General features: G+C 44.3%; 1 protein-coding gene across 6 annotated transcripts in view; it reads left to right on the top strand.

Annotated features, from left to right (window-relative positions):
* Nucleotides 1-27687, top strand: part of ICA1 (islet cell autoantigen 1) — a 136931-nt gene that overhangs the window by 39767 nt on the left and 69477 nt on the right. For all 6 annotated transcript variants that reach the window (XM_045828696.1, XM_045828699.1, XM_045828693.1 and 3 more), the window contains exon 6: nt 2459-2657. In XM_045828696.1, the coding sequence (XP_045684652.1) occupies nt 2459-2657 (199 nt within the window). The remainder of the gene's footprint in view (nt 1-2458; nt 2658-27687) is intronic.

The raw sequence follows: 27687 nt of genomic DNA on the forward strand, positions 1-27687 counted from the left end.
CTAAATTCCTGGACACATCACTACAAAAGCTACCGTTACTGATCCCATGATTGTTTTATAATAAGGCTCACCAGCGGTACCCTTTCGTACCCTTTCACACTTGTGTACCAAATTATCTCACACAGCACACCTCTGGTACCTTAAGATTATATAAGCTAACCTCTGGATACAGATAAAAACAGTAAAAGAAGACAACAAAAACAATGCAGATGATACATGAAAGTATCGCTGCTATAAACTAGCAACCTGTTCTGTGCCCATAATTCAGTGCAGTGTGGACAGCTTTGCAGTTTGGAAGGTGGCCTCCTGCAGGACGCCTCTGCTTTTGTGGCACTCGGCTGCTCATCAGACAGGTGAACTCACAACCAGTCCTCCTGAACGTGGGGGAGGAGGAGGATTACATCCACGCTCGTGAAGTTAACCCTCAGACTTTGAATGGACGTATTTTGGTATATGTCAGAATTTGTTTTTAATATAATCAGCATCATACCATACTATTTTTGGATAGTATTGCATTATTTAGCAAATTGATTTTGCTGATCAGATAGCACTAACCACCTTTTATGCCTATATATACATTTAAAAAAAATAAATATTTGTAGCAAAGTATTTCATCATCCAGGCATGCCGTAATACATTGTACCTGAGACCTTCCCTGTACTACCTACCAAAGAATGAATGTCTTTGGGGTAGACCTTTAGGCACTGTATTAAGTATTCCCTTTGGGTAGATTTTCATGAATGAAAACGTGGGTCAGTCTTTCACTGCAACTGGGTGGTTCTGGTTCCTGAGTTTTTCCTTGGTCGGGACTCAGTCCCTGGTACCACAAGCGAAGAAGTGCTCACCTTTCTCATCTCATATGCAGCAGCAAGTGACAGGAAAAAAAACGAGGTGCTTTTATGTGCCTTTTCCTTTTCTTCAAGATCTTCATCTCTATCACCATGCCATTACATCTTCACAAGTTTGGGTCCACCTTGACAACAGTCAAAGAAATGGAGAGTGTTTTATTCACAAGACCCTTTTCAGCCAGTTTAGGAAAAGTGGTGAAATCCAAGGGAAGCTGAAAAAAAGAGTCCAGAAATAAACAGGATCTTTAGGGGGACAGCTGAGGACTTTTTTTCTCCTTCTCAGTAGAAGTCTTCAATTTTATAAACCTCCACACCAGCATTCATTTCACTGTTTCACTTGGCAGTCGCTGCTATGACTGCTCGTTCAAGTTTGATGAATGGTATTAAATTTGACCCCGTGGCAATGAAGCACAGGCTATTTCACAGCACAACGTGTCTTTGAAAACAACTTGCAACACCTGGGTAGGACGGTGTGGGCACACTGTTTTCAAAGAAGTGCTGAGTACTTAAATACAGGGCTTTATAGGCAAAAAAACTAAATATTAAAAGGGATTTTTTCCTTAAAAGGTGTACAGCTGTATCCCTATCTTACTGTGCTGTGCACGTGGGAGGCATGATCGATGGGTGCAGCGGCCCAAGGCCGACTTCAGCTCACGGACAGCATCACCCCAGCGAGGCAGGTTTACATTTAAACTGAAATGTAAATATGCATCTTATTTTTATTTTTTGAAACTTTGCCCTGCAACTTCATGCAGATGACTTTTTTTTAAGAGTGCAATTCATCTGACATTACTGTTTGGGGTAGGAAGAGGCAAAGAGAGTATTTTTCCCCCAGAATATACATTTTATCCAAAGTTTGAGACACATCAAGCATTATTATTTTTATTTTTAATTTTTTTGCTGAATAAATGATGGTATGGTATGACCAATATTATGATTATTTTACACCCACTTCATTGTGTGACATACTTTCGTGTCTTGGGTCGTATCCCTGAGTTTCGCTTTTTCAGGAGGATCAAATCGCAGACCCTATCTGAAAGTGCCTAACGCAGGAGACCCTGTGTGCGAGCACTGCTTCCCCTCCCCGGGCCGTTTAAACATGCTTCTGCGTGTGCTTCATCCTCTGACTGTTGAAGCAAAGAGCAGGTGCCCAGGCCTTGGGAGAGCCATCCACACTGGCCGGGGCAACCCCACGCACACACGGGTCATCCCTCCCTGAAGGGCCAGGCTTCAGAGGAGCAGTGGGCAGGGAGTGGCCCAGAGCAGACATGGGAAATGGTCAGTCCTTGGCCTTTCTTCATTCACTCAGGATTGATTCCAGCTTCAGTGAGTATTCTTTGCCCAGGCATGAGGCCACGCCCGACAATACTGATGGAAAGACGTCCCAATAATGCAGTGAAGTAACAGTAACCTAAGAGATGAGCACATGGCTAATCATTCCTGGTCGACTCACCCGTTCACATTTCACTTGTAATTCACCAAACATTTCTACAGCATTGTCTGTGTTCCAGGCATTGTGCTAGGCCCATGAGTTTAAGACTGGTAAATTGTCAATGATTCCAATCGCTAGCCCGCTGAATTTCAAGATTGGGGCTTTATCCACCATTTAGGTTGGCCTTGCGAAATCCTTTGTGTCGATTTCACCAAGAAGTGGAGACTTTTCGGCATCGGGCCATCTCAGACACTTGGCTGACGGTGAACCGCATGGAGCAGTGCCGGACAGAGTACCGAGGGGCGTTATTGTGGATGAAGGATGTGTCACAGGAGCTCGATCCAGACCTCTACAAGCAAATGGAGAAGTTCAGGAAGGTAGGAGACTTGGTGAGGGTGACCAAAAGGGGCACCTGCTGGAAGGTAAGGAGGTGTGATCTCAATCCCTCTACTGAAGAAGACGTAACTCAAAAGCACCAAGGATGCAATTAATCATTGCTGGTGTCTTTTTATGTGACAGAATACCAATTAATGTGATCTATAATTCTCTAAGGATAAGAGCAAAGAGACAGCTGGAAATTGCTGGGACTCAGTTACTGGTTGTAATTGAAGTCAGATTTTCATATAATGTGCACTTTTTGTAAGATTGTCTCTTTTAAATGCTTTTTCATGCATAACTAATCAAGTTTAGATCAAATGAAAGTGGAAGGTGAACAGGCTATTGTGGAAATCTTTTTTCGATTGCTAATGAATATTAAAAGTGATAGAATAGTAATGCTCCTTTGTTTTGTGAATTGGTTCAGAAGCAGCAAGGTTTCATTGTAGGATTAAATCTTGGCCATTGACTCCATCCAAAATAGGTCTTTTCAGAAGTTTGTCTGAGGAAAATACATAGCTGAGGAGATGTGTATGTATGCTCCTAAATTTCCCTGAAATAACTACTGAGCAGCAGAGAACAAACCGTGTTTCCTTGGTTTTTTAATTAGTTTGTGTCCATTTAGCTGTTTGGAGTTTTAGTCCAACAAGGGTACATCCCTCCACTAGGTGGCAGTCATGCATTTAGTATTTATGAAAGTGCAGTGAGATTTTTTTTTTTGTTGTGTATGTAGTCTTGGGTTCTTTGTTTGGTCAACTTAGATATATTTCAGGGTGTGAAAGAAAAAATATAAAGCAAATGTTAGATTTCACGTAACACTGTATCAACTGTCGTTACTCCTTTCAAATGATTCAATGATATTGCTTAAAATTTCTAGATTTCTTTTGAAGTGCAGCATTGCAGAGCTGTGGATGGGAGGCCCTGCTGGTACACAGGAAGTGGATATATGGGGTGTGTGGGGTGTGTTGGATGGGGGTGCGCAGGGGGAGGGTGAGGGGAGACCTTCTGTTGCTTAAGAATCAGGTCACCAATTCTTGACCTAGGTATTAGAGTCATACAAATTCTTCTAAAAGTCGAGTTGCATTCTTGTTTGTGATTTAGAATCCCTTTCTGTGAAGGAACTCAGAGCCCATTTTATTTCTGATCATGGATGACCTTAATGTGTTAGCAGCGTCTAACTTCTTGGTGAGGCAGGCTTCTGAGCTCATGGGAAATCAGAACTGAAAATTCCTTTAATAAATGAGCAAGTGAGACTCACTCGCTCTATAAAAGAGAAAAGCAGAGCCTCGGCATAGTAAATAAAACTTTTCAAGAGTTGGTAGCTAGACGTTGGTGAGGCCAGGCTTTCCTGACTTTCTTATCAGGCACGCAATTGGGTTTGCCTTTGACACTTTGTTTGGGAGTTGGGGGAGGATGGAGGGTGGACTGGAGGAGTTAAAAAAAGAAAAAGCAGGGGAGCTCTCAACATTATCTGTGGGCACTACACCCCACAGATACAACTTTACAGCTTTACAACCACGACATCCTTGGAGCCTCAAAATAACCAGGACACAAATTTCATTTTATGGGTGAAGAAAAGAGTGCCTACCTGAAGTGACTAGCCCAGGGTTAGACGGGAAAATGAAAGCCAGAATCCCAGAAAATTTTTTTCCCCTAAGAGGAAAAAAAGGGAAGTTGAAGAACGTACCTAAAATTAAAAAGGACATTTTCATAGTAATGCCTCTCCTGTGATTTATCCATTCAACAAACATTCATTGAACACATTCTCTGTGCCAGATAATAAAAGTAAACTTGTTCTGGAAGGCTGGAGAATTTCATGTGGACTTGTGTTTCTTTTGTTTGTTTGTTTTGTTTTGTGTTGGAAGGTGGTTACTAGCTGTGTGAGGATGAAATAGAAACCAAGCCCTTCGTCATTTGGTTTGAATGTTGAAACATTACCCACTCTTTACTGTCATCAGCCTGTTGATTTTGGAAAATATGGTTGAAAACCTTACTTGCCATACAGAAGGAGCTGCAGTGATGCCTTGCCCCAGTCCCATGTGTTCTGGGTTTCATTTAGCAGCGGAACATGGTGTACTTAGGATTTAGGGAAAGAATGTTTTTTCATCCTTACCAGAGAATATGTTTATTGGTTTTAGACAGAGAGTAAAGGAGAGAAAGAGAGGGAGAGAGAAATACCAATGTGAGAGAGAGACATTGATCAGTTGCCTCCCATAGGTGTCCTGACTGGGGATCAAACCCGCAACCTAGGTATGTGCCCTGACTAGGAATTGAACCTGTAGCCTTTGGCTGTACAGAATGATACTCTCACCAACTGAGCCATCTGGCCAGGGTGGGAAAGAATTTTTTTAAGAAATCAAATGCAAGTATGTATTTGGTGAAGCTGGACTCTCCATGGGAACAGAGACTAGACTGATTCTCTTTACTGTCATACCCCCATGGCCAGCCCAGCGCCTGTCCCCAAGTTAGTACTGATATCAATGGCCGGATTTCAGTCATTGAGCTTGAAGTGCCAGAAGCAGTTTCTCAAACCTCTAGAGCATGCCCATCAAATGCAACTGACCTTCAGATATGTTTGAAACGGACGTGTGTGGTTTTGCAGGTACGAAGTAGCATTGTTAGTTTGAGCCTTGCTGCTCTCTTTGGAATGAATTTAAATCATGGAGTTTGCTGTTCATGTGGAGTTCATAACATGGAACTTAACTTCGAGCAAGCTTTTGTGTTTCATTCCAGTTAGGATTCGATGTTAAACAGACCTTTGCTAATCTCTCATGAAATTGTTAATTCTCAGTCCTCTGGGAGGGAGGTCGAGCTGCCCGTGGCTCCCTGGGTGGCACTGTGGGGTGGGGAATTTCTGTCTCCCCAGAGTCTCTTCCTGCTACTGCCAGGGTTCGACGGATGAATCTTGGACTAAAGGAGTATTTTGCTATAATTTCTGTTGAGTTCTCACTTTCTGAGGAGACAGAATTCTAACTCATACCTCACAGATGGGATCCCTTGATTACCATCTTTAATAGGCATTCACTCATTTATTCATTCATCCAACCAATGATATTGAAGCCCCACTGCATGCTGGGCCATGAGTGGGATACAGACATGATCCCTGGCTTCCTGTCATGTGTAGTCACTTGGGGATGGGGCAGGTAAGCACGGTGCAGTACCATGGACCATCATCTGAGGTAGCACATGCTGCCACCCACAAGGGCTACCTGGAGAAAGTGGCATCTAAACAAGATGTGAAGGGGGAGTTGGGAAGAAGTTGGGTGCAGGGAGTAGGGACAGCAGAGCAGAGCTCTAGGCTGAGGAAGCAACTTGGATAAAAGCCTTTAGGTGAAAGCATTTCTAAGGACCTGAAAGGCACAGAAGGTACCGTGGGTGTGGGAACAGTGGTGCCCAGAGCAGGGAGCTGCAAAGGTCAGCAGAGCTGAGGCGTGTGTCCCAGAGGGCTGGCGGGGTGGCGGGCGGGGGAGGGGTGGAAGGGTTCGAGAAGGGGAGGGGCACGACTAAGTCCATATTATCGGTAGCTCACTCAGATTTTAATGTGCAGGATCGGGCCTTGAGTCCGGGAGGGCTGCAGGGAGGCTTCTGGATGAACCAGACAAGACGTGGGGTGCCCGTGGAGTGAGCAGTAGCCCAAGAAATAGGCCGTCCTGACCTTTCCCAGACTCCGTGCTAGCACCGCTTTAACTGCTCAGCTCTTCATTCTTTTTAGAGATGAGCAGAAAAAAAGTATAAATAAATAAACAGCACAGTCAAGTGTACTTTCGCATCCTATCAAGGCTGTTTTCATAGTGTTTTCCAAATGCTAAAAAAACTTTTTGAATAGCACACAGTAAGCCTGACTGAAATGACGAATGAAAAACTTAAAATTAAACAAAGTAAATAATCTGTTTCCATTCCGGCGCGCTTTGAAGCGCCGGGGCCGATGACAGAGCACTCGGCAGCAACATTAATAAGCATGCAGCGAGTGCCTGCGTTTGGGGGTGGAAATACGAAGAGGTGGAAAAGCTTGTTCCCAGCCCCCAAGAAGGACCCTGCTAGTCATCTGTTCCTTGTCAAAATTACCGTGATAAACAAGACACCTGGAGAGTGGCCATATGTAGCTATTCTCCTAAAAACCGAACCTTAGGAAACGGTGCATGAACTTGAGTGGGCGGGGCGGCTGCGGCTGGGTGCCGTCGGAAGCCCCTCCTGACAGCGTGACTCACCCCAGCAGGGAAATGGACGGGAGGCTACACCGTGAAGTATTTTATGAGCAGTTGCAACGTGTGATATATGTGCCCTTTGAAGGCAGAGTGAAAGGGTGTAATTTAAAAATAGAAGCCAGCTTCTTGTAGCCGATTACATCAGCTTAAGCTGTGAGCTCACGGCAGCGCTTTCGCGGCGAGGTCCCTGAGAGAGTCCTCCTGTGGTCAATTAAGTGTCTTGTTTTTCTTGAGAGTCAGAAGCGGGATGGAGGGTAATTATTCTAAATGGAATAAAAGCTGCGTTAGGTGTAAGGAAATAGTTCTGAACCCTCTAAAGAGATAATATGGAAATGTATACGTGGGCATCTGGACGAGTCGGCGTCCTCATAGGCAAGGACGGGGGAGCTGGCATTGGAATGGGGCCGTTTATCACACGGTAAACGAGCCCCTCTGCCCGTGTCTAGTGTCCCATCACCGCGCTTCAGAGGGCGTCTGAAAGGTAGAGAATGGGAGTGGTGCCCCGGTATTCCCAGGCCGGTAGCTATTTAAAATAGTGTTCGACTTCTGAGAGCTGTTAATTCACCAGAGTCGTGTTATTGAAGGATCTGTTCCTGGGAGAAGGTTTCATTAACAAATGGTGGTGGCTCAATAGGTGTGGGGCTTTATTAGGGTCATCAGTCAGGGGTGTCCCCATGTCCCGATGGAAGATTCGGGGCTGCAGAGTGTGGTCGGGGGCTAGTAAACAGCAGCGTTGACATCAGAGGGGTTTTTCCTGTGGACAAAGATGGGTTAATTAATTTGACAGTATCATTAATTACTGCAGAAATCGTTGGTCTTTGTCAGAGGTCGGGCTCTTTTAGCAATGGAGGGCAGGTCCCCAGAGAGCTGGAGAATATTGCAGGCGAATCACCACTCAGCCATCTCCCCGTTCTGTGATAAAGGCCTTTCCTTTGGCCTGGGCCTTCCAGCTTTCCTGCTGGAAGCAGTGTTCTGCTCTGGTTCAGTGCCAAGGGCAGGGCGGAGACTCCTCCCCGCCCCAGGACATGGTGTTGAAAGACGGGGGAGAATGTCAGCTCTGGGTCCATGCGATGGATCCACGCTGTCTGTGTAAGCAGCACCTTGATCTCAGGGCTCTGCGTAATTCATAGAGAAAGGGGTGGGGGGCTTCACCTGCTGTCTCTTCTGTCTCCTCGAGTTCTAAACTTCTATGCCCAGGGTTGAGTTCTTTGGTGAGGAGAAAGTTCCTCGTGTGAAGCTAGCACTCTCCATTAGATCTACTTCATAGCCCTCCATGTTCGTTTGTTGGGTTTTGGGGTGTGTGTTGTTTGTTTTGGTGTGGTTGTTTAACTAGGGTGCCTGTGTTCTGTGGTGCCCAAGAAGATTGAACCGAGTTGCTAAACCCCACCCTTGGGTTGCCGTCCCTTTACACTACCCACAGGCCTCAGCAAAAGCCCACCACTGTCACATGGCACAGTGGGGAAGGGAACAAATAATTACACCCTTGCTTTCATTTCGGAATTTCACGAGATGAGGCCTTTGGGGCTTTGTGTGTCGTTATTGATTTCCCCTGCTGAACTTGGTGACTAGCAAAAATTAGTTTCAGGGTTAAGCCAAGACCATTTGGAATGGCATGCATGAAACAGATAACCCTCGAGGAGCGGATGCCTGGCTGGCCGGCCGGCTGGAAACAGAGTGGAGGAAGGCGCCTGAGCTCAGCGCTGGGATGGCTCCCCACTCCGAGTCTAGCCCTGCCCACAACAGCTGTGACAGCTTGGCGAGGTCTCTAAGTCTATGGCAGCGTTCTCATCCACTAAAGGAGAGACAGGTACTAGATGCTCTCGGAGCTCTCTCCCAACCATAACATTTCTATTATCCTTTCTCCGAATTGTTAAGCCCTAAAATTGTTAAGCTCATCTGCAGAGACGTGGAGCCCGGAGCAGGCTAACGTGCCCTTTGTCAGCGTGGTGGTGTTTTCCTCCCACTCCAAGTAGTTCTGGTCTCGCTGGGTCAGCCTGGTCCGGCTGCCCTTGTGCTAATATTAGACTCTGGAAAAGAGGAATGTTTCCCTCGTAATTCTTGGGTAGAGGAGCCTTCAGTGTTTACAGACTGACTGTGTTTATTTCTTATTTCGATATTAGACTTTTGCAAGGGTCAGAAACCTATGACCCACAGGCCAGCCGCCTGTTTTTGGAAATCAGGTTTTTTATTGGAACTCCACCATACCCATTCATTTACTTGGGTCTGTGGCTGCTTTCATAATACCCTGGCAGAGCCGGGTGGTTAGGTCAGACACCACTGAGGCCCACAAAGCCGGAATACTGGCTTTCTGTCCCTTTGCAGAAAAGAGTTTGCTGGTCCTGATTCACAGGCCCTTCTAATGCGTGTTGGAGTCAAGAAGTTTGGGTAATTAAAAAAAATTAATAATAGTAGAATACACAAAATAAAATTTATCACCTTAAACATTTAAATGTTTTGTTTGATTTATTGATTTTAGAGAAAGAGAGAAGGGAGGGAAACAGAAAAAGAGAAACATTGATTTGTTGTTCCACTTACTGACACATTTGCTGGTTGATTCTTGTATGTGCCTTGCCTAGGAGTCAAACCTGCAACCTTGCCTTAACAGGACAATGCTCTAATCAACCGGGGCATCTGGCCAGGGCACTATCTGAACCATTTTTCAGTGTCCAGTCCAGTAATAACTATGTTCACATTGTTGCGAACATGCTGTTGTGAACAGCAGATCTCCAAAACTTTTGCATCTTGCAAAACAGAAACTCTAATACCCATTCAACAACCAGTCCCTGTGTTCCCCTCCCCCAGCCCCCGGTAACCACCATTCTGCTTTTGTTTTCATGAATTTGACTACTTTAGGTATCTCATATAAGTGGAATCATGCAGTATTTGCCTTTTTATGACCTGATTATTTCATTTTGCATAATATCTTCAGGGTTCATCCATGCTGCAGCATGTGGCAGGATTTCCTTCCTTTTTAAGGCTAAGCAGTATTCTGATGTATGTATACCCCACATTTTATTTATCCATTTATTTAGCAGTGGACATATTTGGGTTGCTTCTACCTCTTGGCTAGTATAAATAGTGTTTCTACAAATGTGGTATGCAAATAACTCTTCCGGACCCTCCTTTGAACCCCAAATATATAATAAACAAACATAATATGCATCTTATAAATGTTTGTATTACTGCATGAAATTTAATCCTGCCATTGAATAAAAATGAGACTCAGGCTTTGCAAGCAAGGAGTCATTTGATTCTATCCCCCGAGAAGATATTGTCTGCATATAGTGATTCATAGTTTATATTATCTCATTTCTATAAGAATAGTAAACATTGGTACGGTTTTTAAAAATAAACATATATAATGCTGTAAAAGCTAATGTGTTGGCTTAAAACAGATTTTTTTCAAGCGGGGGTTAGAGAGGACTGCTTCTCTCTTGAGACAAATGCTGAGGGTTTGCATGTGGCATTTCTGATTGTTTGAGGGGGAAGCCTGCTGAACTCTCAAGTTTCAGAGTGGACTCTGGACAAAAGTGAGTTATCGAAGTGTGAACTGATCCTGCCCAAGATAGTTTTCCTTTTGCCAGATTGTCTGGCTTTTCCCCCGACCCTTGTGTGTGCTAGGTGTCCCATGCAGGCCTGGTTTCTACAATTTCACGGACAATAATGTACCAGACCTACAGATTTGACTGAGTAGAGCCATCAGGTTCCAGGTCAAAACGCCGCCGTACAGTGAGCCCATCTCATAATAAGGGCTTCTCAGGGCCTCAGCCGCTGGGATCTGTTGGATGGATTCATTATTTCCATGTTTCATCACGTTGTGCTTTTGGCTGCAGGGTCAGAGGGATGGCTGGTGCCCAGGCAGCATACCGCAACCCTCCCCCCCAACCCCCGCCTCCTGCCCAACAACCACAGACTGTTCCATCTGCCTCCGTCTGCTTTGGGTTGCTGTTGAAGAAGGTGTCATCTTAGATTATGGTTATGTGGAAAATCACTGTGTTCAAGTAGTTTGATTTACCAGTTACCATCTTTCTAGTTCGCCTCCAAGGCTGTCATATCTATATCATCCTCTTCCTTTGGGTTAGCAGCTCAAATGTCATCTTTCCTAGCCGGTCCCCTTTCTCTCTCATTTTTAAATGTGGATGCTTTAAGAACCCATCTCACTATGCTGTTCTTATTTTTAAAAAATGGTTCTCACCATTTTAAGTGGCAAAACCAGTTTTAAAAATGGTTTACTTATATACACAAAATAGAATGTGGATTTTATTTAATTTCAAGCATGAATAATATATCTACCATTTCCTGAATGCCAGGACCTTTATATACTCTAAGTTACTTTTCGTAGAGTCAGAAAGAATTTTCTTCAACTACATTCTTCTTTGCAACCAGACTTTTCAGTGACAGGAAAAAAATAATGATTTGACCGTTTTCTAAATCATCACTTTTACCTCAGACTGGATTTATAAATGGGCTATGGAGTGCTACTATTTCAGAAAGGAAGCACTAAGTCACGATTGCTTTAGGAAAAACCTACATTCTGTGTTTGATTGTCATTAAGGAATATTGAAAAGCTTTAAATAGCACTTTAAAAAATCATTAAATTATTTTTGTGAACCCCAGCAAAGGATTCTAACAGGATTTAAGCAGTATTAGTCCCATAATGGAGTTGTGAGCTGTCACTGGTTTCACAGGTTTTCTGTCTCTCAGTGAAAATCCGAACCCGCTGTGTCCCAAGTCCTAAATTTATCCATGCTTGACTGTCTGAACTATCAAAAGAATAAGACAGTAGAACACTGGTATTTTCCACTCACCGTTCTGAAATTTGAAAAAAAGAGCCCTGGCTGGGTGGCTTAGTTGGTTGGGGCATCATTCTGTATACCAAAAGGCCGCAGGCTCGATTCCTGGTCGGGGCGCCTACCTAGGTTGTGGGTTTAGCCCTCCATAGGGGCAGGAACAGGAGACAACCAATCAATGTTTCTCTCTCTTTCTCCCCACCGCTCCCCTTTCCTCTCTCTCTAAAACCAATACAAGCATATCATCAGTGAGGATTAAGAAAACAAAGATAATCTGCTGATTCCTTGGCCTCCAGAGAACAGGTACAATCTGAATCTAGAAGGGAGGTGGGCCAGGGGCCTCTGCACCATGCCCATGTGTGTCTGGCCGTCGTGGCACTCTGTTCTCTAAAGTGCGCACAGTTTCCCACCACTTTCATCTCGCTCCTCTCAAAGAGGGGCATTCCTTTGCCCCCTTTAATGAGTTTGCAGTAAAACCTTAAACAGAAAGCAGCTTTAAGTGTGTGAGCTACTCTTTCCAGCATAAAACTTTCAGGACAAAGTCCAGGTGTAATATAATTATCCCAAGTGAAAAAATCTCTTTGTCATACAGCAGTTATCTCAAACTAAATCATTACCCCACACAAGATCAATGAAACCCATACAGAGGAGCCCTAAAATATTAAACCCAACCACTTGACTTGAACTCAGGGAGGCCTAAGAAAAAGCAGGTCCATGAAAGGCCATAGATATAACTTTGAAATGAAATTCCCACATGCATTAATCAGGCTTCTGTTGTTTCCATCAAATGAAATATGATTTTAGGGCTTGGTAACACTTCACAGTTGATTGGCTCTTTCTATCCAGCTACCCATCTATCTGTCCATCTATCTATTTAAATCCTCTCCCCAGCTGTGATGCTGAGACAGCCATTGTCATTTAGATGCTGCGTCCTTCCCGCGGTGTTTCTGGTGACTGCTGACACTGGAATAAGGGGTGCTTCTCAAGAGACATTAATTATATAAACAAATTGAGGAACGGAGTTGTTGGGTTTTTTTTCTACTTTGTTCCTTTAAATAGTTTTTTACCCACCCTGGGCATTTAGAGGTGGGACTCTGTGTTCTTATACGCAAAAACCATTCATGAGTATTAGATCACATTCCGAGAGAGGCCCAGGCAAAGAGATGTGGAAAATACCTCATACAGGGAGCAAGCACCGTGTGAAAAGCCCATAGATTAATGCACAGGAAATAAATGAAGAAATTTCTCAAATAGACAGGGAAGCTGCAAAGAAGCTAGTGGAGTAAAATAGATTACATAGAAGATCTTGTTCTCTTTCAGGGCTTTTTTTTTCCCCTTAAACAAGGGGGAAAAGGTGCAGGCAAACCTGGCTGTGGTGATTGTTTCTGGGGCCGGATACTTGTTTGTGGGTGGGGGTCCCATGAAAGGAGGTAGGATGACAAGAGATGGCAATGAAGGCTGCACTTTTACTGTATGCCTCCTTGTGCCTTTTAACTTGTGTGCCCCGCACATGTATTATCCTTAAAGTAATTTGTATAAAAAATAATGAGATTAGAATGAGAACAGATACAAGTTGGTAGAAGGAAAAAGCTACTGACAGAAAACTCTTACATGGACATAAATGGGGAGGATTTTTGTGTTTGTGTGGTTTTTGATATAAAGGGAAGAGAGAACACAGGCTTTAGAGGCAGCAAGGAGAAGCCAAGTTCCAAAGGTGATGTCATAGGGCAGCTGGATGGAGGGGGTGGGAGGATGGAATCATGTTCAGAGGCCTCAGCAGAGACAGCCACGTGAGGTGGTTAAGTTGCTGAGGGATAAAAGGATCAAAAATAATGCCCGAGGAAAACCCACCAAAATCAGCAAAGAGGATGAGAATGCTACTTTCTAAAAGCCTTCCCTGTTCGAGAAAACTGGAATAAGCAGAGTTATGGTTTACCGGAAGGGAGAAAAGGTGAGGAAGTGAGTAGATAACTTTTCCCATTACCCTCAGCTGCATCCTGGAGGGGACGAGTCCTGTGTTTTACACCAGTGAGAAAGGAGAGAAGATTCCTTCCCAAAAAGGATTCAAAGAGGGAGAGGGCAGCTATTGCGCAGCGAACAGCCTCCGCATTTTCTGCCCCACACTAGGGCCTTTGAGTGGCGTCGCAGCACCCTATAGGCTGACATTTGATCACTCAACGTGGAGGTTTTCTGCTGGTTTTAATAACTTCTTCTGTGTTTACTGTTCACTTCTCATTCCTGCTATTTAACACGCTCAGTCAAAATCTTTTCCCTACAATGTCCCTCTCATCTCTTTTCTCTAAACTTGTTTTCTGCTACATCTCTGAGATCTAGCAATTTCATCAGTATCTTTTTATGGGTAGTCTTCCAGGTTTTTATTTTTTATTTTTACCAACAAAATCAGGAATATTGATGCTCCTGTGGGCCCTAATTTTGTCATTAAAATCTCTTGAAAAGTAATATCAATTGCCATAAATCAAACTATAGCCCTTTGGCTTCCTAGTATTTATTTATTTATTATGGGTTTATTTTTAATACACTCACAAGGGCCTCCTGAGTGCTCAAGCTTAAAAAGAAATTGACATGCATGCAGATTCTAAACCGCACATCGCTCTGTGCACATGCTATGGACTGGGCTCCTGCTCTCCAAGTATTCATGTCAAAATCAGATGCGACCGGGAGGCACAAGGACAGAGGGTTTCCAGAGACAGCATGGCACGCTCAGGTTTCACTGGAATTTTATTACGGTCACCACAAATCAAGTGTTTCAGAGTGAAAGGTCAAAAGCATCTTTAATTTTAAAGCTTTCCATATCTCCCTCATCCAGGCAGCGTAGGCGATGCCCCCTCCCCCTCCCTCCCCAGGCCCTGCCAGGAAAAGCCAGTGATTTGTAAATGGAAGCTATGTCAGCTAGAGATTTTATTGGTACTTATTATCCCAGCCTCTGTCTGCTTTTAATTTTAATTTTCTGCTGAAAGAACTAGCTTTGTCTCTAAAAAAATTTTTTTTTGCACGTCTTCCACTTTAAAATAAAAAGCAACAGCCAGAAGTAGTGATGTGGTGGCAGACAATGGTTAGGCGTCCTGAGTTAGACTCCCTTCTCCCTGTCCTGAATGTGTTTTCCATTTGGGGCAGCACCTCTTGCCTTCTGTGCTGACCAACTGGTTCCTCCTCTCTTCCTGGCTTGTCCCACTTTCCCCACCGTTCTTCAGTTGAGTCAAAGGACTCATGGACATGGACGACAGTGTGGTGGTTGCTGCAGGGAGTGGGGAAGAAGGGGACTAAACCATACGGGAAAAATACACTAAGGATTTTAAAAAGAAAAGAAAAAGAAGATTCGATCAACTTTTTCACTTATTATTCTTCAATCAAGAAAATAAGAACAGCGTATTTTAAGAGAATGTTAATTAAACATGAGTTGTGCAAATGTCAAAATACTGCTTTTTTTTTAGTATAATTTTGATAGTAAAAAAAAAAAGCAGATATTTAGGCTCCGCAGTGAACTATATGATAGGTTCATTTATGGAAGGTATTTAACATACTTGAAATCTTTCCCAGCCTCAGGTTTTTCTTAGCATTCAGCCTTATAGATAGGTGTAACAGCTGCTGAAATGTGTACATAATGCAGACAGTTTCTGACTGGGTATTTGTAAGATGGTCTTCAGTTCACAATGCCATCTCAGAGTCGTTCCTTCCCTGAGGCACACAGTGGGTCTGTGAATGCTGGTCCCATTTCACTGGCGCCATGCATCTGACTGGCTCGCCCAGGGCCACCTGTATGAATGGAAGTCCTCTGGTGCCAAGGTCAATGCTCTTGCCAGCACAGCTGCCCCAAGTTCCTCCTACTCCAATAAGTGGGCCTGTGTGTCATGCTGAGCCGCAGTGGGAGAACCAGTTTCTGTGGCGGAGACCCAGCGACTCAGTGACATAGCAGCCGCATCTTCCAGCTCGTTCTGTATCCTCTGCACTCACTTTCTCTGGCCCCAAAGCTCCTTTTACCATACTCCCTTAAGAAGTATTTGGATTTTTTCCCCTTCTCATCAAGCCAGCCTATCAGTGTGTCTGTCCTCTGAACATCTAGTCACGTTTCTGGATTCAGCATTGAGCACGTCTTGGGTTCTAACTGGTTCTGGGTGCCCTTTTGAGGTGAAATTGCTGGTCTTCAGTGTGGGTGCCTTGGGGGCAGGTGCCTGAATCCTGAGTGTGTTTCAACCTCAGGGCCTTGAGTCTGAATGGAAGGTCAAAGGCTCGTGACTGGAAAGGAGACATCACGGAGGCCAGCACGCCACTCAAGGATCGTGTGCTCGTGGACGGGTAGGCTGAAAGCCAGTACACTATAGAAAGGCATTTACATGTAGCAGGAAAGCAACAGAGGCCCTACAGCAAATAGACACAAAGTTAGCATTTCCAATAATAAAGGACATCTTCTTATACATCCAACTAACCCTGAGTTAGAGTCTTTCTGTCCTGAGTTGAGTGTAAGAATCCTCTCAGAAGCCAGTTGGACATGGGGAATCCTGGGTTCCACCTAAGGATTCTGATTTATGGGGTCTGGTTTTTAATGAACTCCCAGCTGCTTTCCTTGCTGGGGTCCATAGACTACACCTTGAGACACATTTTCCCAATATGTCACCACAGAATAGCTGATGCTCACACTAATGACTGATGCATCAGAAAAGGTAATGTCGCTGTATTTGACAAGACAGACATTCAAGAAGGCAGGTGTCTGTTGAATGAAGATTTCTTATTTTTAAAGTGCTTTTTTTCAATAGACTAAACTTGAATTATATGGAAAAGTTACTTAACTAAAATCACTTCATCCCCAGGAATCCTAGTAAATGAATCATTACTGTGCTCCCTGGTGCTCACTACGTGTTTGCTTAAGTGCCAGAGCCTCGAGAGTTGTGTACCACCAACACTCAGATACGCTTACTTTGTTCACTCACAATCAATATTAACCTTGCTAATTAAATCAGTTCTCCAATTTCAACGAACTCCTCCTCCATGTTCTCCCGGTCGGCTTAGAAAACAAAGAGCTGGGATGGAGCCTCAGGTTAGTTAATATCTTGAATCGATTGCTCAAGACCATGCTGCTCTGTCGGCACGCAGCAAACAACCCTGTGAATTAATTTATACATGTTCAACACAGGGCATCTTCCAAGTGCAATCTGGCACTGTTAAAGTGTCCTGATATGCATGTTAAACTGAAAATGCCTACAGCATCACAAAGAAATCCTTCCCGCCACATCCTTCCCCGGTCATGGGGCTTGTCTGCTGCCTGAAGCTGGTTCATCCTCTGGCGACTAGCGCAGCCTGAGACAGAGAAGCCTTCACCACCAGGTCCTTCAGCGGGGCCGTCATGTACTCTGTGGTTTGTTACAGCAAATGTTATTCATAAGAAATACAGTTTGGGCTTTGACTTACTTACCAAGATGTTGAGAAAAAGTCAGGGATGGTATGAAAATAGTAATTCTCAAATGTCATTTGTCCCAGGATGACATTTCTGTGCTTGTGGGATACAGGAGGGGCTATGAAATTGTAAGTAAGGAATGTCAGGAATACAGTGTTTTGTCATTTCTCAACAGATGTCCAGCCATTCTTAAATAGGACAAAAGAAACTTTGAAGTTGAAGGTATTAGTAGAAATCACAACAACATTAACAAATATATTATTAAGAGTTTATCATGTGCCAGCGACTATTCTAAGCATTTTGAATAGGCTCATTCAAGTTCTCCAAAGGGCAGACACCGTGATCCCCTCTTCTCAGCTGGGGATTTTGAAGCTTAGAGAGGCTAAGTGACTTCTGAAATGTCTCGCAGAATGCAGCAGGGCCGGGTGGGAGGGGTTGTGCATTTACTCAGGTCACCTCTACACACACATTTTCTAGACCCGAAGTGGTTTCCTTATGAGCGTGTGTGGTAGGACCTGTAGACTTGTCAGTTAAAAGAGGTTAAATAGCCTCCCTCATTCAGTAATGTTGAACCTATCCAAAATTTGGCTTCCTATTAGCCTTGGTTCAAATAGTCTCTTTGGAGATTCTCTTTCAGAATCCCACCCCACTTTTCCTCCCTAGGGGGCACGGTGCTGACTGTGTCCTGGAGGTGGCCAGGGCATCTTGAAGCCACCCTCCATCCCCGGCTCCATGCTGGTCTTTGCTGCAGCATGGCCAGTCTGGGCTCGCCCAGTGAGTCCCTGAGGCCTGTGACTGGGGCAGCACCTGGTCTCTTTCCTCAGCTCTAGCAGTGTTCTAGAAGCTCTAGCCACCTTCCCTCCGTGAATCACCAGTGGGGGTTCTTTGTCCCTTGACTAGAACAGCAGACAACAGGACGGAAGAGTTTATAAGGGAAGGAGGTTGGGGAGAGTCGGTCAGGAAAGAGGAATTGCAGGTCTGAAGTGGCAGCTCCATCACTGTTTGCTTTCTTGTTGCCAGGGAGCTGAGCACACACACAGTGAGCAGGCGGCCCACCTTGCCACCTGTGCCCTTGACAGTTGGCTCTCTGGGCAGCTAATTCTGGATCAGGGAGGTGTATTGGGTAGACACTGAAGGCACAGAGCAGGAATGTGTGGTCCTTGCCATGAACAGGCTTTAAGACAGTCGGGGAGAGAGGTGGACACATATGTGATAACTCTAGTGCAGTGAGCTACACCCAAAGCCCTGTATCTAGAGAAGAAATGATTAATTTCTCAGCTCTTCACTATTCTGCTGCCTCTGGTAAATGTCCTTTCTCCTTATCTGTTTCACTAACTGGTGCCTTTTCTGTCTCAAGCTGACTAACAGGGCATCTCTTGAAACGTTCATCAGGTCCTTCATCGTCATTTTCACATTCTTCAAGTTACTTATCATCTCTCACAACTTCAAGTCCATGTTCTTCATTTTGCCTGCTACAGCTGTCTCCTTAAGCCTGCTTTCTTGCTTAATATATGCAAGATGGGTACTAGGCTATCAGGGTAATCAGTGCATAAGCTAGAGAAATATGTATTTTCTGTGTTGTACACCTGAAACTAATATTATATTGAATGTCAACTGTAATTGAAAAATAAATTTTAAAAAATTCATTAAAAAGATATATGAAAACCACTGGGCAACCCTAAGGTCTCCTCATAGTCCACACCCCAGTGTCCAAACAACTCGACATGACTTTGCTCTCTCTCCTTTTCCAGTCCCCTCTGCAGACAGACCTCTTTTCTTTACAGCACACCCAACTTTCCCGGTGGCCCTACTAGTCTCCTAGACCCCAGACTCAAAACCCGACTCATTCCCTACCTTCATCTCCTTTGCCCAGTCAACCGTCATTCATAGTCTGCTGAGACTTCTTCAGAACACCCCCTGCACTGGACCCTTCCTTCCCTTGCTTCTCACTGCAGCCACCTTCTTGCCTCTTTCATACTCCTTGCCTTCTCTTCCCTTTACCTTCTCTCCCTCTCCCTCCCCTCTCCCTTCCCTCCCCTCCTTCCTCTCCCTCCCCCACCTCACACACACACACACACACACACTAAGCCCAAATCATGCCTTCTCCAAGGTTTTCAAGCAGTAAGAGGTAGACTTGTTTGGATGTTCTAGATGCAGGTGCCCGTGGATGACCCTGTTGTGTCCCCTTCACATCTAAGTGCATGTCTGTGCACGTGATAGGTGCATTTGATAGTGCAGAGGTCTGCAGAACCTGTAGCATTTAAGCCAGAGAGGTAAGTACTCTCTCAGCCTTACCTGGCTGTGTTGTACCGACCCAGTGCTTGCTTCCTCCAGATCAGGCCTCACTCAGGACACCCTATTCGGAACTTGAATGAAAGAGACTATGCTTTGCAGCTCTGATTGGGACCCTTTGTTGTTTTTTTCTCTCCCGCTGCTTCAGTCAGAAATCCTGTGCCTTTTTTTATGTGTTCTGGCAGGCATATTCTGTTTGTGCTGTCATCACGAATCCCTTGTTACCCAAAGTGTAATTCCTGTTTTCAAAAACACTTTACAACCTTGCTGTCCCTCCTCATCCTGTGAGTCGGGCCAGCATGGGCTGCCTTGTCCTTGTCACATCTCATGTGGTTCCCTCTCTAAAAAGCAGAGTTTTTCCTTGAAACACTGATCTGAATTCTGGGTCTGCCCCCGACTCCCAAGTCTCCTGGAAAGAGACTCCCAGAGGGACAGACTGACCCTTTTATGAAGAGCAGAAGCTAGAAAATTAATGGGAATGTTGATTAAGGAAGGAATCAGGTTTTTAAAAGATGTTTTGAGGTTCATCCCAGCAGGAGTGCCTAGATGTTTCCCTTCTCTGTGGCAATATTTGTGGTTTTTTTACCATTTTGCTTTGATTCTGGAGCAAAAAAGTTATATTTGCAAAGAGAGCGCTTACTTCAAAGATAAATTAACTGACCATATGTCAGCAGAAACTCGAGGCTCACTTTCCACTCTTTGATCTTCCTTCAGTGGCCAGTTGTTGAATGTGCCTGTTGAGTTGGACGCTATGGAAAGTAGAATGCAGATAAAAAACGGCCCCCTCCTCAGTTCTACAGTTGAACTGGGGAGATAAGACTTATCCTCACAAGAGAGAGAATGCGCTTGGTCACTATGTGCTTGGATGAGTGGTATGGTCCGTGTATGGCATTTGCTTAGAATCGTCCCCCTGAAACCTCACTGAAGGCATGAATTTCCATCTAAATTAGGAGAACTTGCCAAATGTATTTCTATTAACATAAGCCAGATGAGGAAAAAAGATTGTCTAATAATAACTGGTCATACTCAGGGTATTCCATTTCTTCCATCTTTCATTTTTTAAGTCATAGCTCATGGGCCACAAGAGAAACATGATAAGGAAGAAGGCAGAGACTCCCAGAATTTGACTAACACGTGGTCACCTTGGAGAGCCTGGTAGCACTGGGCTTAGATCCCTCTTCCTGGATGATTCTAGATTCAACGCCCCTTTCAGCCTGAGCATGATGATGTGGTAGCTGGTTGCCAGACTGGTGATACCAACCAAGCTTTCTGGTTGGGTGATAGCAGGAAATAGCCTGACAGTACTGCTGGATAGTGAGGCTCTGCTGATTTTTAGGGAAGGTAAGAAGGGAGATAACAAGCTTTATAGTAACCACCGTCATGTGGGAAACCTGGAGGTACCGCCAGGTTTTGGAGAGATGGTGTGTGTGTGTTTCTATGTGTATAAGAAAGAAAGAGAGTGAGTGTACAACACGGGTGTGTTCAGAGCCAGCAGTGTCTCTGCTTCTAGCATTTTTCCTGCCTGTTTTTACACAGTTAAGTTTGGGGCATAAGAACAGTAATTCATTCTTAGTATTGTGTGAGACAGGGGTATGAGATAGGTCCCGGTGGAATTACATATTTTGACTTGGAGCTCTAAGAAAAAACCAGGTGAGATAGTCCCCTTTGGGAACTGTTGGTATCTATGATTGAGGTGCACGAGAAAAGATGGACTTAGGAGAGGACTTGGAATACAAAGGGAAAAAGTGACTGGAATTTCATCATTTAAAGGGTCAAGTATAGAAGGCAAAGGTATAAAGAAAAAACAAGATTATTGGTGTTAATGCAACCCCCCAAATTAATGTATTTCAAAGGAAGAATCTGTCAGCCCTGAATGCTACCCATGTTAAATCAAATAGGATGAAGGATAAAAAGTGCTCCTGGATGTAGCATCAGACAAGTGTGTTTTGCAGAATTATTGAGTAAGGTGCTTGTGTGGAAGGAAGAACAAGGGAGATGAGGAAAAGGAGATACAGTATGTGGACAACTCTCTTTGAGAAGCTTGGACGGGGAGTAGAATATAGAGGAAGGCAGAAGACAGAGTGGTTTTTCCCAATAGGAGACACTAATGCGTGTCTGACTACAGATGGGAAAGGGGGAGGATGTAGAGTACAAAGCTGAAGAGAAAGGAATACTGTGGTGCTTGTGGGTCCTCACCTCAAAGACTAGAAGAATTGGAATATAGAGTGGTCTTTGGAAGGAAGCGGAAAGAAAGGAAGAAAGGGAGGGAAAGGAAGGGAGGCAGGGAACAAATGGTGGAAAGTCTATATACATCTGATACTAGGACAAGAAGTTCCCATATGGCAGTGTCAGCCTTCACCTTTAAGTGTCAGGAATAGACATCCCCTGAGAATAAAGGGGGAAGAAGAGGAGTTGGATATAAGGTGACAGGAGAAGGCATGTCATATTTAACTAAAGAAACACTGTCATGAGGGCCTGGTTGAGGGCAGTCACCAGGGCCACCAGGTACCACTGTGCAGGCTGTGTATTGGGCCAGGTTGCCATACCTGACAGGGTCATTGCTTACATCATAAACACTGTTTATTTGTTATGACAAGATTCTGGCAGATGGCAGTAAAGTTATCTCGTTCTTGCAAAATCAAGATTATCAGGGCCCTGGCTGGCACAGCTCAGTGGATTGAGCACGGGCTGTGAACCAAAGTGTCACAGGTTCGATTCCCAGTCAGGGCACATGCCTGGGTTGCGGGCCATGGTCCCCAGCAACCACACATTGATGTTTCTCTCTCTCTCTCTTTCTCCCTCCCTTCCCTCCCTAAAAAATAAATTAATTAAATCTTAAGAAAAAAGATTATCAGGACAGCTCTCTGTCAGAGAAGTGAAGTGTGTTGAGGAAGTACCATCTTGTTCTGATTCCCCTGTAAGCACCGTGTGGATACTCGTCCTCATGCAGGGGTGAGATAATGCCACCCTGCCCCAGGCACTGACCTTTCTTCCGCAGCACATGAGTTGCTGCAGGGACAGACACGAGAAGGTGGGGAATGGGTCCGTCCACAGTTGGAGTTTTCCAGGTAGTTGCGACATGAGTAGAAATAGGAAATGTTGGTGACCATAGCAAAGAGAGATTGAGGTGATACCTCTACAATACAAGCTAGACAAGGAGCAGAGTGAGGACCAGGTCAGTGGATCTGAAGCATCAGTGAGAATGAAGCCCTTGTTGTTACACTGGGGATTCCTGAAGAAGTGAGTCCCAAGGATAGGGAGCCATGATCCAAGAGTGTGGTATTTCCCTGGTGATTTTGGAGGTAGGGAGCTTCTGGTGAGGTCCAGGTTGCTGTGGGAGAAAGGAGAGTGTGCTCATAGACTTAATATACCTTACATATATTTTTCCCTTAGCTGCCAGTGTGTACAAAGTCTAAACTAGAAGAGAAATAAAGGTCCCCAAAATTAAATATGATTATCTCAATTTTCTGCATTTGAGCTATAAAATATGAAAATAGAAATTAAACAGAAACCATGATCAGTATTTTCAAATACAGTTTTATAGGCATGTGCTTTCTTAGATGTTACTTAGCTATTCATTAGACATTATTAAGATGATTTTAGTTATTTTGCTCCTTAATGATCTGAAAAATATTTCAACTTTTGTTATTCTGACATACTGGTAAGGCTTATTTAAAAATCAGCTCTGTGTGTGTGACTCAGGGAGAGGAAACGAGTGTGTGTTAATGTGCAAGGGTAGCAAGAGTTACTATTGAGACTCAATTATTTTTTAAAATAGGCTGGTACACTGGGAAACTAGATGTGACAAAATATTAAGTATTATAAATACAGAAATAGTAAAAAGAGCCCTCAGAGTTAGTAAAGTATTTGAATAAAGGCCACTTTAGGAATAAAATAATTTATTTTATTAATAAATTAAAACCAAAAACCAGGGTACTTTAAAACCAAAGTCTGATCAGCAAATACAAATATTACCTTGTAATCAAGAGGGATCATTACAATAAGGGTCAGTGGATCTTATGACCATGTTTGGGATACAGAAGTATTTCCCTGATATTCCTGTTCCCATGAGTGGATGTTTGGATGCTGTTTCAGTTACTATGGCTGAGTAAATTACTCCAAAACTTAGTAGAATGGAACAGCCATTCATCATGCTCACAGAGTCTGTGGGTCAGGAATTCAGACAAGGCACAGAAATGACCCTTGTGACTTTCACAGCAAAGGACAATACAGCTTTGGGCTGACTCTTTTTGGGGAGGATACTTGCCCTTAGAACCCAGCCAGCAACCAGCATCAACCATTAGACATGTGGGCAGTTTGGCTTCTGCACAGCATGGTGGCATCCCCAGATGAAGAGCAGGTTGCAAGCTGCACTGCCTTTTGACGTGGAAGTCACACAGCACATTTCTGCATGCTGCTCATCAACGCAGTTGGTTAGGAAGTCTGTCCCATGTGGAACTGGAAATATTGCTCTGGTCATTTTTGCAAAATGCACTCTGATACGCATACCTCTCAGTTTCAATAAGCATTCACTATTCAAAGATATCTTCTGAGATCCAGGGGTACACCTGTTTAAAATACATATCATTTCCTGGATTCATGATTGCAAATGCCCTGGAAAATGAAGGAGCCCAAGAAACAAATGGTGTTAACCCTTTCAGAACACCTGAATAGCTCTTACTTCTCCCAGCTACCCCAAACCTTCATAACCCTCCTCTACTTAAGCTTCCATCCTCACTCTCAGCTCATGGCTTGGCCTCTTATTCCAGTTAGAAATTTGCAGCCATCAGCCCTGGCTGGTGTGGCTCGGTGGATTGAGCACTGGCCTGTGACAAAGGGTCGCTGGTTTGATTCTCAGTCAGGGCACAACCCTGGGTTGTGGGTCAGGTCCCCAGTAGGGGGCATGTGAGATGCAACCACACATTGATGTTTCTCTACCTCTCTTTCTTCCTCTCTTCCCTTCTGTCTAAAAGTAAGTAAATAAATAATTCTTTTTTTAAAAAATTGTAGTCATCAGATAGCACCTTTCTAGGTATCCCCTGCTCTTTTTCCATGCCCTTCCCATCAAAACTCTCAAAAACTAGTCTCCATTTACTCAGCTCCTTATTACTCAGCCCCGCTACTCTCACCAAATGTCTATGACTTCCCAAAGTCCAAAATCTGTCACATTTTTTTCAGGCCATATCTTAAAGGACTTCTTCTCAGCAGCCTTTTACAAGGTGACCACTCCCTCCTGCTTCAAACTCTATGGCCTTGACCCTCTGAAATCTTTTGTCTACCATATTAATGTTGGTATTTCCCAGGATCCCCTCCTTGCCCAAATATTCGTCCTAACTTTTACGTTTTTTCTGAGTGATCTATTTGTGCTGCTAGATTAAACTACGGTTGACTCCAAAATCTTTATCTCTAGTCCAGTGCTCTCCCTCAAACCCACCCTAATATGCCCAAGTGCCTCTTGAGTGTCTCTGCTTACATATAGAGATGGGCTAACGCTATAAATACAAGGCATCTGAAACTGATTTTATTGCCCTGTCTCCCAGTATTGCTACCCCAGCGCCAGCTCACTGTATTCTCACTGAGGCTAAAAACCTAAGAAATGTCAGGAGGCACTACTTTCTTGTACCTTCTATAGCTACCAGATCCCCAGATTCATAGATTTTACATTCTAAATATGACCAGATCTGTGCCTACCATCTCAGCTCTCCTTCCTGCCTGGACTTCCAGCCCTACATACCATGCCTCCCTGCTTCAAGTCTGCCTGCACACAACCCGGTGCGATCAAAATGAAAGCAAAATCCAACCACATCACGTCTCTGTTTAGTGGCTGCTGAGGCCACAGGATCGAGTTCAAGCTCCTCAACATCCCACAAAACCCTTCTGTGGTTTTGCTCTTGTCCATACCGAGGGCCTTACCTCACACCACTTCCAGCCTCATGTTTTATGCTGCAAAAACTTCAGGCTGCTTAGTTTCCTCCAGACAATGAGCTGTTTCTTAACTCATTTGTTTGCTCATATTGTGTCCTCTGCCACGAGACAGGTTGAAGCCAATACCAGGTAGGCGGTTGGTACTGCCTCAGCCTTGAAAAGGAGAATAGAAGCATGCGAGGGAAGGGCTGTGGGTTGGTTTGCACAGTGTGCACGGCAGGATGGGTGGATGTTTGGCAATGGGTGACATTTACCCAAACCACACTTTCTGCCGTAGGCCATTAGCTTGTATTCTCTTTTCATGTTTTGGCTGCGACCACAATTAGTATTGCTTGTCACATGCACAACTTACAGAAACTTTAATTTTCAAAAGAAAATTCATAGATTATGTCATTCCAGAATCTATATACTACTCTTCTTACAAAGTTACCTCTTAGAGGAAATGTTTTTGGTCAATTCCCAACATCCATTCTACCCCAGATGGTTTAGTCCAAGACTGTAGTTCTCCAAGTGTGGTCCCCAGGCAGCTGTACCAATATCAACTGGGAACTCATTAGAAATGCATTCTTGAGCCCAGACCCACTGACTCAGAGATTCTGAGTATGGGGCCCAGCAAGCTGTGTCTGAATAAGATGCTCCAGGTGATTCTGATTTATGTGCAAGTTCAAGAGCCATTCACTGGTTTTAGATAATATAGGTAATGCAACTCTGGCTTGTGAGAGGTGAGAAGTCAGTTAGGTCAGTGGGGAGCCTCTGGGAAAAGTGTTCTTGCTTCCAAGAGGGATATTCAGGAAAAGATCAGGAAATACTCCTGTATTTACCGGGATGTTATCACGTCTGGATATGACCCCTGGAGCTGCTGCAGCCTTCTTCAGATCTATGAAGAGTGCCAGCTAATAGCAAAGCAACATGTCGTGAATGGTAGGTAACACGGGAAACTGGAAAGAACTTTGGTCCTTTAGGACTTTTTCACAGCGCCATTGAATTAGCCAGCTGGTATGGTCCTACCTCTACAGCGAGAATTAGTTTCCTTAATATTTAGTTCTTTTCAAGTCAGTTCTCTGATGCTTGTTTTAAAAATATAATTGATGCATATATTTATTATTTGTAGATACATTTCTTCACATTGAAAAATTCTTCCTTTGTTTTTCTAGGAGATGCTAGGTGGTGATTATAATTACTTACCATGACAGTGAGGTTCTTTGCAACCAAGCAAAACCTACATGTCCCATTCACATCTAGAATGTAGTGGTCACGCTTCACTGTAACAATCTAATAATGATCCTCCAAGCCATTTTTCCTATTTTTCCTGGAGGTTCAGGACTTTCCCAGGAGCCCCCGCCCAAGCATCCTTGTGAATCCCATAGGAATGCTGTATTCCTCGATGCTACTGTGGCTGTCACATGTCTCCTCAGTCAGCTGTCAGCCTCCTTCCCACCGGGTCACTTTCTGCACGTCATCCCTTGTCATCCTGTAACCAAGGAGAATTAAAATGCAGATGTATGACTCCTCATAGAATTCATCAGCCAAGCACTTTCAGAGTCCACTTCTGGAGGACGTGTCTCTCCTCTGTCCCCAGCATGTCCCCATGTCACAGGAGACAGCTTCACTTTCCCACCTGGGAGTTCCATTGGGCCTGTCTTGCCTCCCACTGAGGTTTTCAAAGATTGAAGTCTTACTTGTCTAAAGGGAACAGCATGAGAGAAGCAATCCACCCACTAGGAAGATTAGCATTTACAGAGCTCCTTAGCTCCTCCTCCCCTCTCCCTTCTGTCTCCTTTCCAGAATAGGTCCCTGCCTTTGCCTCTTCTAATCAAAGATGTATCCAAGTGCTCTTCCCTGAAACAAAGAAGCAATTTCTCCTCAAAGGTGAATTCAGACCTCACTTTGAAGATTGTTTTCTGCTTTGAAGAAGGTTTTCACAAACGTTGAGTTGACTGCTTGCTGATGGAGCATGCTACACAAGGATCAGGCACTCTCTGAGGAGTGGAAGTCTTGCAGATTAGAAGGAGGACCTTGGAGATAAAGCAGCTGTGGGAGCCACCCTGCCAGGCCTTTCAGGAAGAACCACACAACTAGACGCCCCAAAACTAGAACCAGAGCGTCCCTCAGGGTCCGCCCACTGGCTCAAGTCAGCAGACAGAACTCATGGGCTCCTAGCTGGGTGCACAGCCGCACTCTGGGTCTGTGTCGTCTCCAGTTCCCCACGGCTAATTGTCTCTTTCTTTCCATATTCTCCAGTTTAAAGTTTAAATTTCCAGGAGAGAGAATTTGATTGGGCTAGTTCATCAATGTCTTTTGTGTTTGAGCAGAGCTTTTTATGCCAGATGACCTCACAGGTCATTGACCCCGGTGGAATGACTCCCTTGGGTCAGGTGACAACCCCAGGTCTGTCAGCTGTATTGACTGG

Source organism: Phyllostomus hastatus, unplaced genomic scaffold, assembly GCF_019186645.2.
Source record: "Phyllostomus hastatus isolate PE091 unplaced genomic scaffold, TTU_PhHast_1.1 phas_scaffold_78, whole genome shotgun sequence".
NCBI classification, from domain to species: Eukaryota; Metazoa; Chordata; class Mammalia; order Chiroptera; family Phyllostomidae; genus Phyllostomus; species Phyllostomus hastatus.